The 17,001-nt window shown below is 35.1% G+C and overlaps 2 protein-coding genes across 4 annotated transcripts in view; one reads left to right on the plus strand and one right to left on the minus strand.

Annotated features, from left to right (window-relative positions):
- Nucleotides 1-17,001, minus strand: part of PDE3B (phosphodiesterase 3B) — a 176,720-nt gene that overhangs the window by 125,364 nt on the left and 34,355 nt on the right. The window lies entirely within an intron of this gene.
- On the plus strand, nt 10,700-11,898 carry LOC133059675 (eukaryotic translation initiation factor 3 subunit H-like). The gene has a single exon (XM_061147115.1). The coding sequence runs from the start codon at nt 10,736-10,738 to the stop codon at nt 11,786-11,788; it is 1,053 nt and encodes a 350-aa protein (XP_061003098.1). The 5' UTR covers nt 10,700-10,735; the 3' UTR covers nt 11,789-11,898.

Here is a 17,001-nt window from a genome sequence, read left to right on the forward strand (position 1 = left end):
TCTCCCTAACCGCCCTCCCCCCACACTCAACTCTTACCCCTGATAGTTTCTCCTTAGCTTTATCATTTAAGCAGAACTTAAAGCACATGTAATGAGTAATGTGCCCACCTCTTTGATGGTTGGGTGGGCTAGGGTGGGGGGGGGGGAATGGGTGGGCAAGATACATTTCTAAAAGAGGGGTTGGGTTGAAGGGAATATCCTGAGGAACCCAAAACAATTACACTCAGTCAAAACATTAATCAAAAAATTCAGCACCACACCTGTGGCAGATGCCACACTAGCCCTTTACATATGCTATTTCCATGGAAGCCTCGCAATAACATCATCAGAGTGGTATTACCATATCCATTCTCTAGATGAGAAGACTAAGATTCAGAAAAGTTAAGTAACCAGTAAAAGTTACTGGTTTAAAGTAACCAGTAAAAGTCCGGATTTAAAAGCAGGACTAACTCCAAGTCACATGTATACTCATTAACCTTTTCTATAATGTCCCAAATGTCTTCCAAATCAACAACTGACAGTGATACATTGTACATTGCAACCTCTCACAAAGATAAATGACTTAAAGGAGCTTGAACTATAAGTGCAGATATTGTTTTACCTTTAGAGGGATTCCTCTAAGTCAGGCAAGATTAAAGATACTGTGAAACCATTAACAGGAATAATATAATTAAGGACATACATCCAAATAGTAGGGGTTCTCTGATGGCTCAGACAGTAAAGAATATGCCTGCAATGCAGGAGACCCAGGTTCAAATCCTGGGTCAGGAAGATCCCCTGGAGAAGGAAATGGCAACCTACTCCAGTATTCTTGCCTGGAGAATTCCATGGTCAGAGAAGCCTGGCCAGCTACGTCCATGGGGTCACAAAGAGTTGGTCATGACTGAGCAACTAACATTTTCACTTTCATCCAAATAGCAAGGATATGAAAGTTAGCCAGAAGGAGGGAAAAAGGGTATTTTATCACCATTATTCTTATGTAATGCTCAAAATTCTCCAAGCCAGGCTTCAACAGTACATGAATTATGAACTTCCAGATGTTCAAACTGGATTTAGAAAAGGCAGAGGAACCGGTGATCAAATTGCCAACATCCACTGGATCATCAAAAAAGCAAGAGAGTTCCAGAAAAACATCTACTTTTGTTTTATTGACTACACCAAAGCCTTTGACTGTGTGGATCACAACAAACTGTGGAAAATTCTGAGAGAGATGGGAATACCAGACCACCTGACCAGCCTCCTGAGCAACCTGTATGCAGGTGAAGAAGCAACAGTTAGAACAGAACATGGAACAACAGACTGATTCCAAATTGGGAAATGAGTACATCAAGGCTGTATATTGTCACCCTGCTTATTTAACTTATATGCAGAGTACATCATGAGAAATGCTGGGCTGGATGAATGCAGGTCAAGAAGCAACAGTCAGAACTGGACATGGAACAACAGACTGGTTCCAAATAGGAAAAGGAGTGCATCAAGGCTATATATTGTCACCCTGCTTATTTAACTTATATGCAGAGTACATCCTAAGAAATGCTGGGGAAAAAAAAAAAAGAGAAATGCTGGACTGGAAGAACTACAAGCTAGAATCAAGATTGCTGGAAGAAATATCAATCACCTCAGATATGCAGATGATACCACACTTATAGCAGAAAGCAAAGAACTGAAGAGCCTCTTGATGAAAATGAAACAGGAGAGTGAAAAAGCTGGCCTAAAATTCAACATTCAGAAGACTAAGATCATGGCACCTGGTTCCATCACTTCATGGCAAATAGAAGGGAAAGCAATGGAAACAGTGACAGACTTTATTTTGGGGGGCTCTAAAACCACTGCAGATGATGATTGCACCCATGAAATTCTAAGACACTTGCTCCTTGGAAGACAAGTTATGACCAACCTAGACAGCATATTAAAAAGCAGAGACATTACTTTACCAACAAAGGTCCATCTACTCAAAGCTATGGTTTTTCCAGTAGTCATGTATGGATGTGAGAGTTGGACCATAAAGAAAGCTGAGCACCAAAGAATTGATGCTTTTGAACTATGGTGTTGGAGAAGACTCTTGAGAGTCCCTTGGACAGCAAGGAGATCCAACCAGTCCGTCCCGAAGGAAATCAGTCCTAAACAGTCACTGGAAGGACTGATGCTGAAGCTGAAACTCCAATACTCTGGCCACCTGACATGAAGAGCTGACTCCTTGGAAAAGACCCTGATGCTGGGAAAGATTGAAGGCAGGAGGAGAAGGGGACGACAGAGGATGAGATGATTGGATGGCATCACCGACTCAATGGACATGAGTTTGAGTAAGCTCCGGGAGTTGATGTTGGACAGGGAAGCCTGGTGTGCGGCAGTCCATGGGGTTGCAAAGAGTCGGACACGACTGAGCGACTGAACTGAACTAATTCTTATATACAACTAAGAACAAAAAAAAATGCCCAATATAGGGAGGCTAATAGGAAACCCCATAATAAAGCTATGTCATAAAGTACACAGGAAGAAAGAGAAACCTATTATATGAAAAGCAACAGCACAGAAACTTATCTTCTTAACCTTGGCACAAGTTGAAGGTGGCGGTGGGGGGGGGCAAGTAACTGCTTCAAATTTGAAACACCATCCAGAACTAACAGACTTGGAATCGGAATTCATACTACTAGTGCAGTTCAAATACTCAACCACTAAATTTAATTTAAAGTGGTCTCAGGTTGCTAGGACCCCAGGCAATGACAGAAGCAAACATAAATCTTTTATGCAAAAACTGACTCAACACACTGACACTGATTGTCAGATGCCATTGATTGTAAGGCACATCCAGATTTCAGAGGTTTTAACATATTGGGGTTGGGGGAAGAGGTGAATATTAAAATAAATGAGATGTGAAAAGACTGGAAACCACACGCTCTACAGTGGTAGCATTTACATGAAATTTTACTTCCAAATTCACTTTCTCCAATTCTGAAGTCTCTAGTCAATTCCTTCCAATTCCCCAATCTCACCTCACTATCCCTACTACCACACAAACTTTTTGCACTTTCTTCACAGTCCTAACATGTAGTCTATAACCAGTCTTTCTCAATTCAAGATTCTAAAAATATTTAGTTTGTAACACAATAGCTAATACCTGCTAATCATAGTAGACATACTGTTCTTCATGAGAAACTCTGTGAACTGAATTAGTAGCATTTCTGATAATACAGCTAGATTTTGAAATTATTTCTCCCTACTTAGGACATGTTAATACTCTCAATTCAATGGACATGAATTTGAGCAAACTGTGGGAGATAGTGAAGGACAGGGAAGCCTGGCGTTTTGCAGTCCATGGGGCCACAAAGAGGTGGATACGACTTAGTGACTGAACCACAACAACTTGCTACATAGTAAAATACCACTGATCAAAAATCTTTGGGTTTATAAACAACTCATCTTTATTAAAAAATCTTTAATCCATTTTAAAAACACTTTATTTGAACATAACTGCAAGCTTACAGAAGAGTTGCAAAACAAGATTAATTCATAGAAGCCCTGTTTGTCCTTTACCTGGACCTGTCTATTGCTAATATTTTGTCCTATTTGTTTTATCATATACACTCTCTTGCATGCTTACTCTATTTTTTTTCTCTTGAACTTTTTAAGAGAAAAGTTCTTACTTATATCCTACTCTATTCCCAAATTCCTCAGTGTAAATTTGTAAGAATAGGGATATTCTCTTACATAACCATACTACAGTTAACTTCAGAAAAATCAACATTGCTAAATGCTTTTATCAAATCTACTGCCCTGTTCTAATTTTGTCAACCAGCCCAATAGTATTCTATAGTTTTTATTAACAGGATCTAGTCTATAATTGGGTGTTCCATTTAGTCATATCTCTTTACACTCCTTTAATCTGAAACCTATGTAAAGCTTCTCTACCTTTTATGATACCGACTTTTGTAACAATATAGTCCTTTGTTTTAAATAGTATGCTCCTCATTTTTTGGGTCTGTCTGATCTTTTCTCATAATTAAATTTAGATTATTAATTCTTAGTTGATATGCTAATACTGCTTAGAGAATCACATCTAGAAACATACAATATCCATTTACCCCTTACTGCTATTAATTTTGATCATCTGATCAAGATGTTGTCTGAGTTCTCTTCTGTATAGTTACTATTTTTCCCTTGCAACTAATAAGTAATCTGTGAGGATATACTTTTTAAAGATCCCCATGGATTTAGCAACCATTGATGATTCTTGCCTGATCCAATCTGCAAAATTTAAATCCATTTTAATAATTCATTTAAAAACTGTATTAACTATATTTAATGACAGATAAAGTCTGTACTGAGACATCTAAAAATGTACTTATTATCTGAATTACATGAATTTTAGCTTGCATATAGTAACTATTAAAATAAATATCATTAGTGTTAATCACTTTAGCTTATTCATGGCCTGTATTAGTTTTCTAACAACTATGCTGAGCACTGTGATACTTATCTTTGAAATTAAATGTAAAATTCAAATTCTGCCATGTACTTATAAATACATCACAAGGGCCTAAAAAAAATAATGAAAATAATTGGTACCTTTGCCATAACCCAAAATATTTTCTGTTTATCACTAAAATATACCTATTTACTGTCAACTCTTCTTTTTTGTGCATTAACTAGAATATGAAGGGAAAGTACTAGAACACAGATGTGGGGCACATAAACTGTTGCTACTATTTTGAAAGACAATTTGGCGACTGCTCTAAAACTTTTAAAGGCATATGCCTAAGGATAAACTTCTACAAGATGCAAGTATGCAAACTATAAGAAACTGGAAGTACCTTTATCAATAGAAGCCAGGTCAATAAATTACACTATATTTAAACAATGGACTACCATGCAGCTACTATAAAAAACAAGATGGGTCTGTGAAAGACACCTATAATAAATGTTAGGTGACAAAAATGTTGTGGAACAGTACTGCAGATCTTACATATGTAAAAAGAGAAAGGAAGGGAGGACATACTACATATATAAATTTACACACACAAACACACACTTACATGTGTTTACATAAACATATGAAATTCTAGAAGGAAACACAAGGACCTGTTAGCAATGTTCCGATCTGGGGAATAAGTGAAGTGAAGTCGCTCAGTCGTGTCTGACTCTTTGCGGCCCCGTGGACTGTAGCCCACCAGGCTCCTCTGTCCATGGGATTCTCCAGGCAAGAATACTGGAGTGGGTCGCCATTTCCTTCTCCAAGGAATAAGACTGGAAAGTAAAAGTCAGGAACTTTTAATTTTTCATTTTACATCTTATTCTACTTTTAAAATTGCTAACCAAAAGCATGAGTTGCTTATATTTTTTAATCTGTAACAATTCTTTAAATATCAGAAGTAAACTAGCAATCACAACTGAAAGTGAAATAAAAAGAACTATCACCTGCTAGGAATAGCATAAAACTATATTTTTTTCATATTCTAATTCTAGTCTCCAATCCAGAAGGAGAAATTAGCAGTTGCTGCACACACACAGCCAATATTTTTCCATTATTATCTTTCTAGTAATTATCAATGGCACAAAATTTCCAGATGGCTGACCAGAGCAAAGGATACTTGTGGCCTATGGCCCTGAAGGAGAAAGAGAAAAGTTACCTACCAACATGACAGAAGTTACATTCATAAGGAAAAACCTGAACAAATCAGCCAATCTCTTCATAAAATCCATGATATTCAACTAAATTATCAAGTTGAATTTAGTAAAGAGTGACTGATTCACTGTTCACTAGTAACTATTTAGTCACTATTCCAGTGACTGAAAGATTAATGCAATTCCTCAAAGTACATTCCCTGGAGAGGGAAATGGCAACCCACTCCAGTATTCTTGCCTGGAGAATTCCATGGACAGAGGAGCCTGGTAGGCTACAATCCATGGGGTCGCAAAGAGTCGGACATGACGACTTCATTTTCACTTTTCAAAGTACATTAATCCAAAATAAAAAATTACTAGCAAACTGCATAGATGGTAATTCTATATAAATATGATAGGTTCCTATCCTGTAATAGCATTCATAAAACATGAACCAAAATTATTAATACTCATGTATGTATCTACATCTATTAGTCTCCATTATATACATTTGTTGTCATTTAGTTGCCAAGTTTTTTCCCAACTCTTTTGTGACCCCATGGATTGTAGCCTGCCAGTCTTCTCTGTCCATGGGATTTCCCTGGCAAGAATGGAGTGGGTTGCTGTTTCCTTTTCCAAGGGATCTTCCTGACCCAGGGATTGAACCTGCATCTCCCGCACTGGCAGGCAGATTCTTTATCACTAAGTCACCAGGGAAGCCTTGTATATATATACATCCACATATAAAAATATATTTATGTAGTTATATAACAAATACATATACAAATAATGGGAGCAAAAGGTGCTATATATACAAGTTTTCTCCTCCTCTGCTTTCAAAACAAATTTTTATAACCTGATATTTCACTAAAAAGAAGCCAGGAATCAGTCAGGCCTGGTGTATCTCCAGAGACTACAAAATTAACAATTATTTCTTTTATTATACTTCCAAATCCCCAATAAAAACCTTTGTGGATATATTTTTGGTTTCCTAAAAGCCACATTGTTAATATCAACCACATGTTTTCCATTCTTTTCTTTGCTAGTGATACCAAGGTTCACACAGTACAAAATGATTCCCAGGGCTAAATGTGAAATACATGTCCCTGCCTATCTTTACACCCTGTCTCCTTTATCACTCTTATACTCAATCACTCAGTTCAGTCGCTCAGTTGTGTCCGACTCTTTGCACTCAATCACTACCCTTCAGCAATACTCATTTTCTAAAGTATTCAAATACTCCAAGCCCATCAAGCCTGAGAAGTAGTTGCACTCCTATTCCCACTAACCAGAAAATCCATCTCCAGTTCTTCACGAGACTATCTCCTCATCATTCAAGCCTCAGCTCAAATGTCCTCTTCTTACAAAGGACTTTTATAACCATGCAGTATAAATTAGTCCTTCCAGGCACACTCTATCCCACCATCCTATTTTATTTTCTTCTCAGGACTTATCACACTATTTCAAACTGTCTTGTTCTTTTATGTATTATTTTTCCAATCATTTTCCCCCAGTATTTTCCTCAACAATGATTTCTAAGCCTTGTGACAGAAGGAATCTTCACTATCTTGGTCATTGTGATATCCCCAGCATCTGGTACACAGTAGATACACAATATGTATTTGCTAGATGATTGAATTAGGGAGAAATCAATCTTCCCACTACATTCTCTCAGATGTTGACAATATAATCTAATATAGCATCCACCAAAATGCAAAAATATATGTATATGAAAACTGCAATTATGTCTTTACAGCTATTTTGAAATCTATGAAAGTGGCCAAGAATTCTAAAAAATGAATGAATATTGCTCCTGTCTAAATGATCATTACATAAACCTAATACACTGGCAACAAATACAATTTAAAAACCCAATCATACATATGATCTAAAATTTACAATTTATTTTGTTCCTTTGAAAGTGTCATTACCAACATTTTTCTTTAAACTACATTATATTGCTTAGTAACACAAATATTAAAATAGCTATAGTGAGGTACAGAAGAAGTTTTACTTGTGATGTGACCATGATGATGGTATGTAAACGTTTATTGAGCAGTTACTATGTGCCAGCGCCATAAACACATTACACCTCATCTAATCCTTACATCATCACTAGGAGTTGTGGTACTATTACCATTGCCATTTTACAAATGAGAAAATTCAGAAAGCAGGCTTAATTTATCTAAGGTCACTTAGTAAATTACAAATTCAATCTACCTTCTTAACTGAAAAACAGATGTTAAGAACATGTAATACTTTAAAAGATAAGTCAGTTTATTGAGCCTTTAGTTTCAGGTATTATAAAATATAGTTTAATTTTCATTAATTTAACTCAATTTAAAATTTTTTACATTTAGTGTGAGCCTAGATCAATATACAAATCTGACTTGCACTGCCATCATCAGTAAGAAGGAAAGGGAGGGGAGAGAAGAGGTGGGGGAAGAGAGAAACAGGGAGGGAGGGCAGTTACTGCTAGCAAGTATAATGCACGCCATCTCCAGGACAGCTGTCAAAGCCCTGGGCTGCCTGACTCAGCACTTGTTCCTCCGTTTACAACAGCTTGATCGGTCTAAAAACATGGTCACTGCACCCTATTTTGTACAGCAGTGAATTCAACATATACAAAAGGGTATTTAACCATTTTTTCTCTTTAATAGGCTCAACATGAAACATCTGAAATAGCTAGTATCCACATATTTTTTAAACAGTATACAGTTTTCACCTTATTACTATGTAAGTAATACAAACGTTCCCAGTATTATACAACAGGATGCAACTGTAACATACACTTAATATACATGCTATAGCAACATTCAGTTAAAGGTTAAATTATTTCATTTGTAAATGAGCCAAGACCATACATATACTTTCTCCATAGTAAATATTATACATTCAACCATGAACACTGTAGTTTAACCACTAACATGGATTTGAAGTCACAAAATATAAACCAGAAGCTACAGTTTCATCCCCCAAGTTGTTTTTGCCTGTTTTATTCTGTAGTATGTAAAAGCTACAATTCTCTGTTTATTTTTGGTTTGTTTTGGAAGAGGAAGCCCTATAGTAAAGATTCTACCCACAAAAGTGCACATACACAAAGTTAAAAACAGAAGTTATAATCCTTCTTGAAATGTAATTCTGATTTTCAAATTCTATTTTAACACAAACTAAACTGTTAGTGTAAACCCATAATGGTAAAGTAATAAATAAAAACTGAAAAGGACACATAATTATATACTATGATAATTGGACAAGAATATGAGATTGTCCAATCCAGTGCCAATTTTCTTAAATTCAAACTTATTGAAATAAAACTTACTTATAGGTATTTACTGTGATGGTATTTCACAAATACTGTATAACTGTATAATTATCACCACAATTAAGATATAAATATTTCCATTACCAACAAAAGTTCCCTCAAATTCCTCTGCATTCAATTCCCCCTACCTATGGCCCTAGGCAGCAGATGTTTTGTGACACTGTGAATTATTTTCATTTTCTAGAATTTTATGTAACTGAATTATACAGTACTTATTATATGGTACTTTATACAGTATCATATACAATCCTGTATAATTTAATTATAGCACTTATTATATGGTACATTATACAGTACCATATACAGTACTGTATAATTATATAGTGCTTTGTATATGGCTTCTTCCATTTAGCATGCTGTTTTAATGATTTGAGATTCACACATTATGTGTATTCATAATTCATTTCCATTTATTAATGAGTAGTATATTCTATTATAGGGATATACTACAATTTGTTTACCCACTCAAAAGTGCTACAAACTCACATGAGTAAGTTTTTCTGTGGAGATATGTTTTCATTTCTCTTCATTAAATACCACAGAGAGAACTCCAAAATCATATGTTAAATTGCCAAAATATTTTCCAATGGAATGTACACTTTTACATTACCAGCAGCAGTGTTTACATTTTTTGCCTAATTTTAATTTGATCATTTGTTTTCTTTTTATTGAATTATAAGAAATCTTTAACAGTACTGGATAGAAGTCATTTATCAGATGGATTCATTATAAATATTTTTCCCATGCTAGTGCTTATCTTTTCTTTTTCTACTGACAGCTTTCAAAGAAAAGTTGTTAATTGTAACGAAGTCCAATTAATTTTTTTTGTTTTTTTATATTCAGAATTTTCTTCTAGATGTTTTATAGTTTTGTTTTGTTTTTTTAATTTTGGTCTGTAACTCTTTTTGTTGTGAATGGTATGAAGGAAGAGTCAGTGTTTATTTCTGCACTGTGCTCCCCCCCGCCCCAGATTAGCCAGCTGTTTCAGGACATTTATTGAAAAGACTATAACTTCCTCCTTTGAAGTGCCCTGGCACCTTTGCCAAAAGTCAATTGACCTTTTAGAAATGTGGGTCTATTTCTGGACACTCAATTCTATTCTACCAATCCATAATATCTGTCTTATTACTACTACCACACTGTATTTAAATAAACCTTGAAATCAGGTAGTTTAAACTATGTTTTTTTTTTTAATGCTTTATTATCTTTTCATGTAAAAAAAAATATATATATATATTTTTGGCTAGCACACAGTATATTGGATCTTAGATCTCCAACCAAGGATCTAACCCATGACCCCTGAAGTGGAAGCATGGAGTCTTAACCACTGGATCGCCAGGGAAGTCTCAAAAATTTTTGCATTAGACTATCTAAAAAAATTAGATAATAACAAAAAAAAAAAAAAATTAGACAATAACTAAAAAACAACTCCTGAAGTTTGTATTAAAATTCCACTGAATGTACAGATCAATTTGTAACTCAGTGTTTCTTAATCTCTATCCATACATTAGAATTATCTGGGCTCATCAAAAGATAACTCAAGCCTAGACCCCCATCCCAAACCAATCAAAACAGTAGGTTCTAATATGGAGTTATGATTCAGGAATGCTGGTTTAATCTTTCAGAGAGAATGATTTCATTAAAATTAAAGATATTTGAGACTACAAAAAACTTTTTTGTCACAAATATTGCTGGCGTGTAATTAGAAACTGGGATAGCCATTTAAAAATTAATTTCCATTTGTTAGACTACAGATCTAATATTTAGATAAGACCTAAGTTAAGCTCTTTTTCCTGTCCGGCTGGAAAGATGGCGTCCCGCAAAGAAGGCACCGGCTCATCCGCCACCTCTTCCAGCTCTACCACCGGCGCTGCAGGCAAAGGCAAAGGAGGATCCGGAGATTCAGCCGTGAAGCAAGTGCAGATAGATGGCTTGGTGGTATTAAAGATTATCAAACATTACCAGGAAGAAGGACAAGGAACTGAAGGGGTTCAAGGAGTGCTTTTGGGCCTTGTTGTAGAAGATCAACTTGAGATTACTAACTGCTTTCCTTTCCTTCAGCACACTGAAGATGATGCTGACTTTGATGAAGTCCAGTATCAGATGGAGATGATGCGGAGCCTGCACCATGTGAACATCGACCACCTCCACGTGGGCTGGTACCAGTCCATGTACTACGGCTCATTCGTCACCCGGGCCCTTCTGGATTCTCAGTTCAGTTACCAGCATGCCATTGAAGAGTCTGTCGTTCTCATTTATGATCCCATAAAAACTGCCCAAGGGTCTCTCTCACTAAAGGCATACAGACTGACTCCTAAATTGATGGAAGTTTGTAAAGAAAAGGATTTTTCTCCTGAAGCATTGAAAAAGGGAAATATCACCTTTGAGCACATGTTTGAAGAAGTGCCGATTGTAATTAAAAATTCACACCTGATCAACGTTCTAATGTGGGAGCTGGAGAAGAAGTCAGCTGTAGCAGACAAACATGAATTGCTCAGTCTTGCTAGCAGCAATCACTTGGGGAAGACACTCCAGTTGCTGATGGACAGAGTGGATGAGATGAGCCAAGATATAGTTAAATATAACACATACATGAGGAACACAAGTAAACAGCAGCAGCAGAAACATCAGTATCAGCAGCGTCGCCAGCAGGAGAACATGCAGCGCCAGAGCCGAGGAGAACCCCCACTCCCTGAGGAGGATCTGTCCAAACTCTTCAAACCACACCAGCCCCCTGCCAGGATGGATTCTCTGCTCATTGCAGGCCAGATTAACACTTACTGCCAGAACATCAAGGAGTTCACTGCCCAGAACTTAGGCAAACTCTTCATGGCCCAGGCTCTTCAAGAATACAACAACTAAGAAGAGGACGTTTCCAGAAAAGGACGTTAACAAAGACTCTTGAGATCACACTGGGGCAACTCTCAGAAGAAGCACATTTGAATATTGGAAAGTCTTTCTAGCAATTAATAAAATAAAAATAAACCAAAAAAAAAAAAAAAAAAAAGACCTAAGTTAAATATCAAGTCCCCTGGTCATCAAGCCAAACTTAAAAAAGAAAAAATTTGGGGGGACTTCCCTGGTGGTCTAGACTTTGAGTTCCCAATGCAGACTTCCCAGGTTTAATCCCTAGTCAGAGAGCTAGATCTCACATGCCACAACTAAAAGATCCTGCACGCTACAACTAAGACCTAGTACAGACAAATAAATAAATAAACTAACAATTTCTTTAAAAAGAAGATATTTGGAAAATTTTCAGAAGATATTTGAGGAAGAAAAACTCAGGAGAAAAAAAACCTGACAATCAAGAATTTTATGTCTTGGTAAACTATCATTCAAGAGTGAGAGTTAAACAAAAAAACTTTCAGACACACAAAAAGAATTTACACTAGCTGAACCTAACTAAAAGATATTTCTACATGAGAAAGAAAAATACTAAAACAGAAGGAAGGAGTGTGGCACACACACAAAAAATACTACTAGCCCCAAACTCAGCACTTCAAACACACATTTCAGGAACAACTAATCCCAATTTTGTACAAACTGTATCAGATAACAGAAAAAGAGTTAACACTCACCAACTTTTTTCATAAGTATAGTGCCACCCTGACATCAAAACCAGATGAGAAGAGATGTTAAAAGAAAAGAACATTAAATGCCAAAATGTCTTATGCAAATAGACACAAAATTCTCAATAAAATATTACCAAACTAAACACAGCAAAGTAGAGGAGAAAAACCAATATAAACTTAGCTGCCTTGATATCAATGAGTGGTGACAAGTCTCCTAAAATGTAATCAAATAAAACATCTTGGCATTAAGAAAAGGAAGAGAAGAGAAAAAACAGCACATTAAGACCTAGTTGGGTTTACCACAGTACTGTAAGAATTGCAAGTATATTTTTCTTTATACTTTTCCATAAATTTGAAACACTATGTGTCACAATTTTTCTTAAGCTCCAAAGGGGTGGTAATCTGCAGATAAAAAAGATTGAAACCTAAATAATGCCCATAGTAGGGAAAAAGAATAGGAAGTCAATTCACTCACAGAACCCTCCAAATACTTAAAACTTGAAGATTTCAATGCCACAGAATGTTGGGGTAAGACTTCCCACTAAATCTGGGGAGTCTGATTGAAAACCTACATATTTATACTGATAAGATGCTACCACCATCATGCTCAGTCAAGCAAGTACTTCCCTTCAGACTGGCAGACCAGAATGCTGGTCTCTGGAGGAACTCTATAGAGACCAGACATCTAGAGAAATTCTGCATTTGGTATCAGCAGTAGAAAGCAGACGTGACATAGCATACTGAAAAGTAACAGGTAGTTAACCTCACCAGGAGCAGCTTTAACCAACAAGGGACAGATTTTGGTAGATAAACTGCTCGGTTTTCCTGCACCTCAGAGAGACAAGTCTGTGGTTATTATGCTCTAAACCAGCAAGGAAATGTTTGATATTTACACTGTCCCATATGGTAGCCACTAGCTGCAAGTGGATATTGTGCACTCGAGATGTGGCTAGTGTGAACAAAAACTGCATTTTAAATTTTATTTAAGAAATTTAATATTAAATAACAACATAGGGCTAGTAGTTACTACTGGACAGCACAGAGTCTGAGAGTCTCTAGTAATACTGAATCCTTAGCTGTGCCCACAGTGGTAACCTACTCAATCAATATACTCTTCACTATTAAACAGCTTTCCTCTTGTACTGTCTCACTTCCCCATTCTCTCTGACTATAGTTCCTGGAATCATCTCCCTATCTTAAGAGTCTGCTTTTGGGAGACCAACACTATAAGGATCTGACGAAAGCTTCCAGTAGAAAGGCAAAGATTAAAATGAGCCAAAAGAAATTAGGAAATGACAGGAAAAAGAAACACAACAAAACATCAATAAACTTATTAATAATCTCAGAGATAAAAGTAGATACTATATCTATGAAACAAAAATGTAATATTAAAATGGGAACAGAGACTAAGAAAGCTCTAGGAGAAATTAAAACCATGGCAAAAAAATTTTATAAGTCAGTGGAAGGATGAGAAGATAAAGTGAAAGACAATAAGAAAAAAAAATCCTAACAGCTGTACTTTGGAAGAAAAAAAAAAAGATTTAAAAAAATTATGCAATTAATCCAAGAGATACAATGTCCAAATAGGAGAAACAATGGCCAATTAATAGTAAGTCCAGAAAGAAAGAATTGAAAAGAAGAAAAAAGAGAGAAATTATTAAAAACTACAGGAAATTTTCCCAAAACTAAAAGATATCAATCTCCTAAATTAAAAAGTATATATATATCAGCACATGACTGAAAAAAGACAGGCCAAGGCACATCACAAAAGTTCTGAAGACCAGGATAAAGAAAATCCTAAAAGCTTCCAGAGAGAAATCAAGATTAGTTTCAGACTCTTTAACAGTAACAGTGGATGCTTTTTTTTAAAGTAGACTTAATTTAACAGTCATAATCAGAGAATGTAAATACCAAAAACAGATTTTAAAACTGGGACATAGCTATAGTAAAAGAATGGAATAAGAGTATAAGGGGAGGACTCTGAGACCTAAAATTTCAATTACATACAAGAATTACTTAAGTCAAGAAACTGGCATTATTATTATTTATGTAGATAAATACCACAAGAAATAATGAAAAGAATTAGGAGTGATTATGTCTGAGGAGCAGGACTAGAGAGAGGGGAAGAATTAGAGAGGGGACTACAATTTTTCATGTTAATCTTTTAGTGCCATTTGGTTTTTTAACTATGTGTATGTATTACTTTGAAGGAAACAAAAATGTACTATAAAAGCAGAACAGAAATTTTATGCTAAAATGGTTCAAGTTTTTGAAACTATTTTTGATTATCAGTTGTAAAGAGATGGTGTAATAACTGGAATCCAAAGATAATTACAACACAGAAAACATCTACTACTCATTTTAGACATCTCATTCAGTAAAACTTAAGAAAATGCTAAGAGGAAATATAGTTCAACCTATTCATTTGTGCTAAGGGAAGACAGCTAGAATATGAATAAACCCATTTATTTTTGCCATTAAGATACACACAAAAAATATAATCTGTCGGGAAGATTAAGCCTTATATAATATGGAGAACATTAAGCTCTATATATTTTACAAAGTTAATATTAAAATTGAGTACCATCACAAATCAATGAGCTAGACATTCACAGAAATGTTAGGCACATAATCGGCCCTTAGTTTTATTAACTAAATGACCAAAGGAGATACTCCAAGCAGGGCTCCTAAAAAAAACAAAGAAAAACCAGTACAAAAATAAAATTTACCATGGATAATATGCAAATAGCAATTGATAACTTAGTATATATTTAGTCACTTTTAGTTTCAGTTTCATCTCTTTTCTTTTCCAGCTAACCTTTTGCCTTTCACCGTGTCATTTTCCCATAAAATGACAGCCACGATAAAAGAGAAGAAAATGATGACATCAGAACATTTACGATAGGAGAATAAATTCACTAGTCAGGAAATCTTGCCAGCAACAATATCACTTGAACTTTACAAGTGAGAACAGAGGTTAAAAGAGAAAATTCATTTAGAAGAAAAACTTCATCTGGAATATTAGTGATTTTTCTTTTTATTCAATAAATATTTTAAGAAATAATACCCTAAAATTTTTTCCTAAAAATAGAATAAACTGACAAGCCTTCGCTATGAAGTTTTTAAAGCACTGTACTATGATATTAATTGTGGCAAAAGATTACAGTTGTCAGTTCATAAGTAATTCAACACTGAAACATTCGTTTCTAAATTCTCATTTTGACAGCTGACCTGGATAATTTAAATTTTTTTCCTGATTCACAAAATTATATAATAAAACCAGTCAACTTCCTCTTCTACTACCTCAGAATTTTAATACAACTTTTAGAGCAAGTGTTTCTAATTCCATTAATACACAGAACCTCCAAACTTAAACTTTTATTATTCAGCACAAATAATTAACTATCAAGTCTATTCATTTGGTTTTATATAAAAATCAAATGAAATCCTTCTCATACTAATAATTAACATCACTAAATACTAGAATCCACATATTAAACCAATTAGACCTATAGAATGGCAAAAGAATAAGATGTAAAGTAAAAGACTAGCAGGCCAATACTTTTAACTCCAATATTAAAAGTGACCAAGACTAAAAATAATAGCTATTCCTTTATTTCCCCAATGGTTGTGGCCACTGAGAGCAATAGTTGTGTTGCATTCACAACTAAGAGCACCCGGCACAATACCTAATGCTCTCCGTCGAATTTTATTATATGAAAAACTGAATAAATTGTTTGTCTCGATAATATCTATCCCTTTAAATTAAATTTGTGTCTCCATTGTGGGAGGCACCGATAATTACAAAGGATTTTAGAAAGCAATAAATACTACATTTGTCAGCAAAATAATCCCATTAAGATATCAATATCCACAAGTACTAAAACGATTAAATGATCTCTTGGAAAAGCTTCCAGCTCTAAAACCCTGAGATTTCACTACAACAGAATATTTTTCTCCTAAAGAGAATTACCGTCTCTGATATTATTCTTTTGTAAGCTTCACTAAATAACACTTTATGCTTTAAAAATGAGAAAGTGTTTCAAAGGGAGCCAGACTTTCTAATTAACTGGAAACGAGAAAAAATTATTAAGGCTTTCATACGAAGGGAAGAAAATAATGTCACTGGTACAATATAAATTTTAGTGACTAAACAACATTATAACTTGCTGAAAAATCAAAAAGGAATCAAGCATTTCCAATACAAGTCTACAAATAAAACAGAAATAGTTATAAAATGAGAAGTCATTAATAAATAATTGCTTGAAAACCTAAAGTTTTTAGTGACTGACGAACAAGTACCCCTTTTCATGTATTTTGTGTCCCCTAGAAAGAGGAGATGCTTCTACATGGAATAAAAGTTAACTTTCTTTTTATAAGAAAGGGTCTCTGATGAGAATGCCTGAAGTTGAGGGGAAATAAAGTACTAGATAAGTCTTAAAAACCACCGTATATTTCATTTGTATAAAGTTTTTTTCCCTATCCTTGGTCCTGTCAAGTATA

Source organism: Dama dama, chromosome 1 (genome assembly GCF_033118175.1).
Source record: "Dama dama isolate Ldn47 chromosome 1, ASM3311817v1, whole genome shotgun sequence".
In the NCBI taxonomy this organism is placed as follows: domain Eukaryota; kingdom Metazoa; phylum Chordata; class Mammalia; order Artiodactyla; family Cervidae; genus Dama; species Dama dama.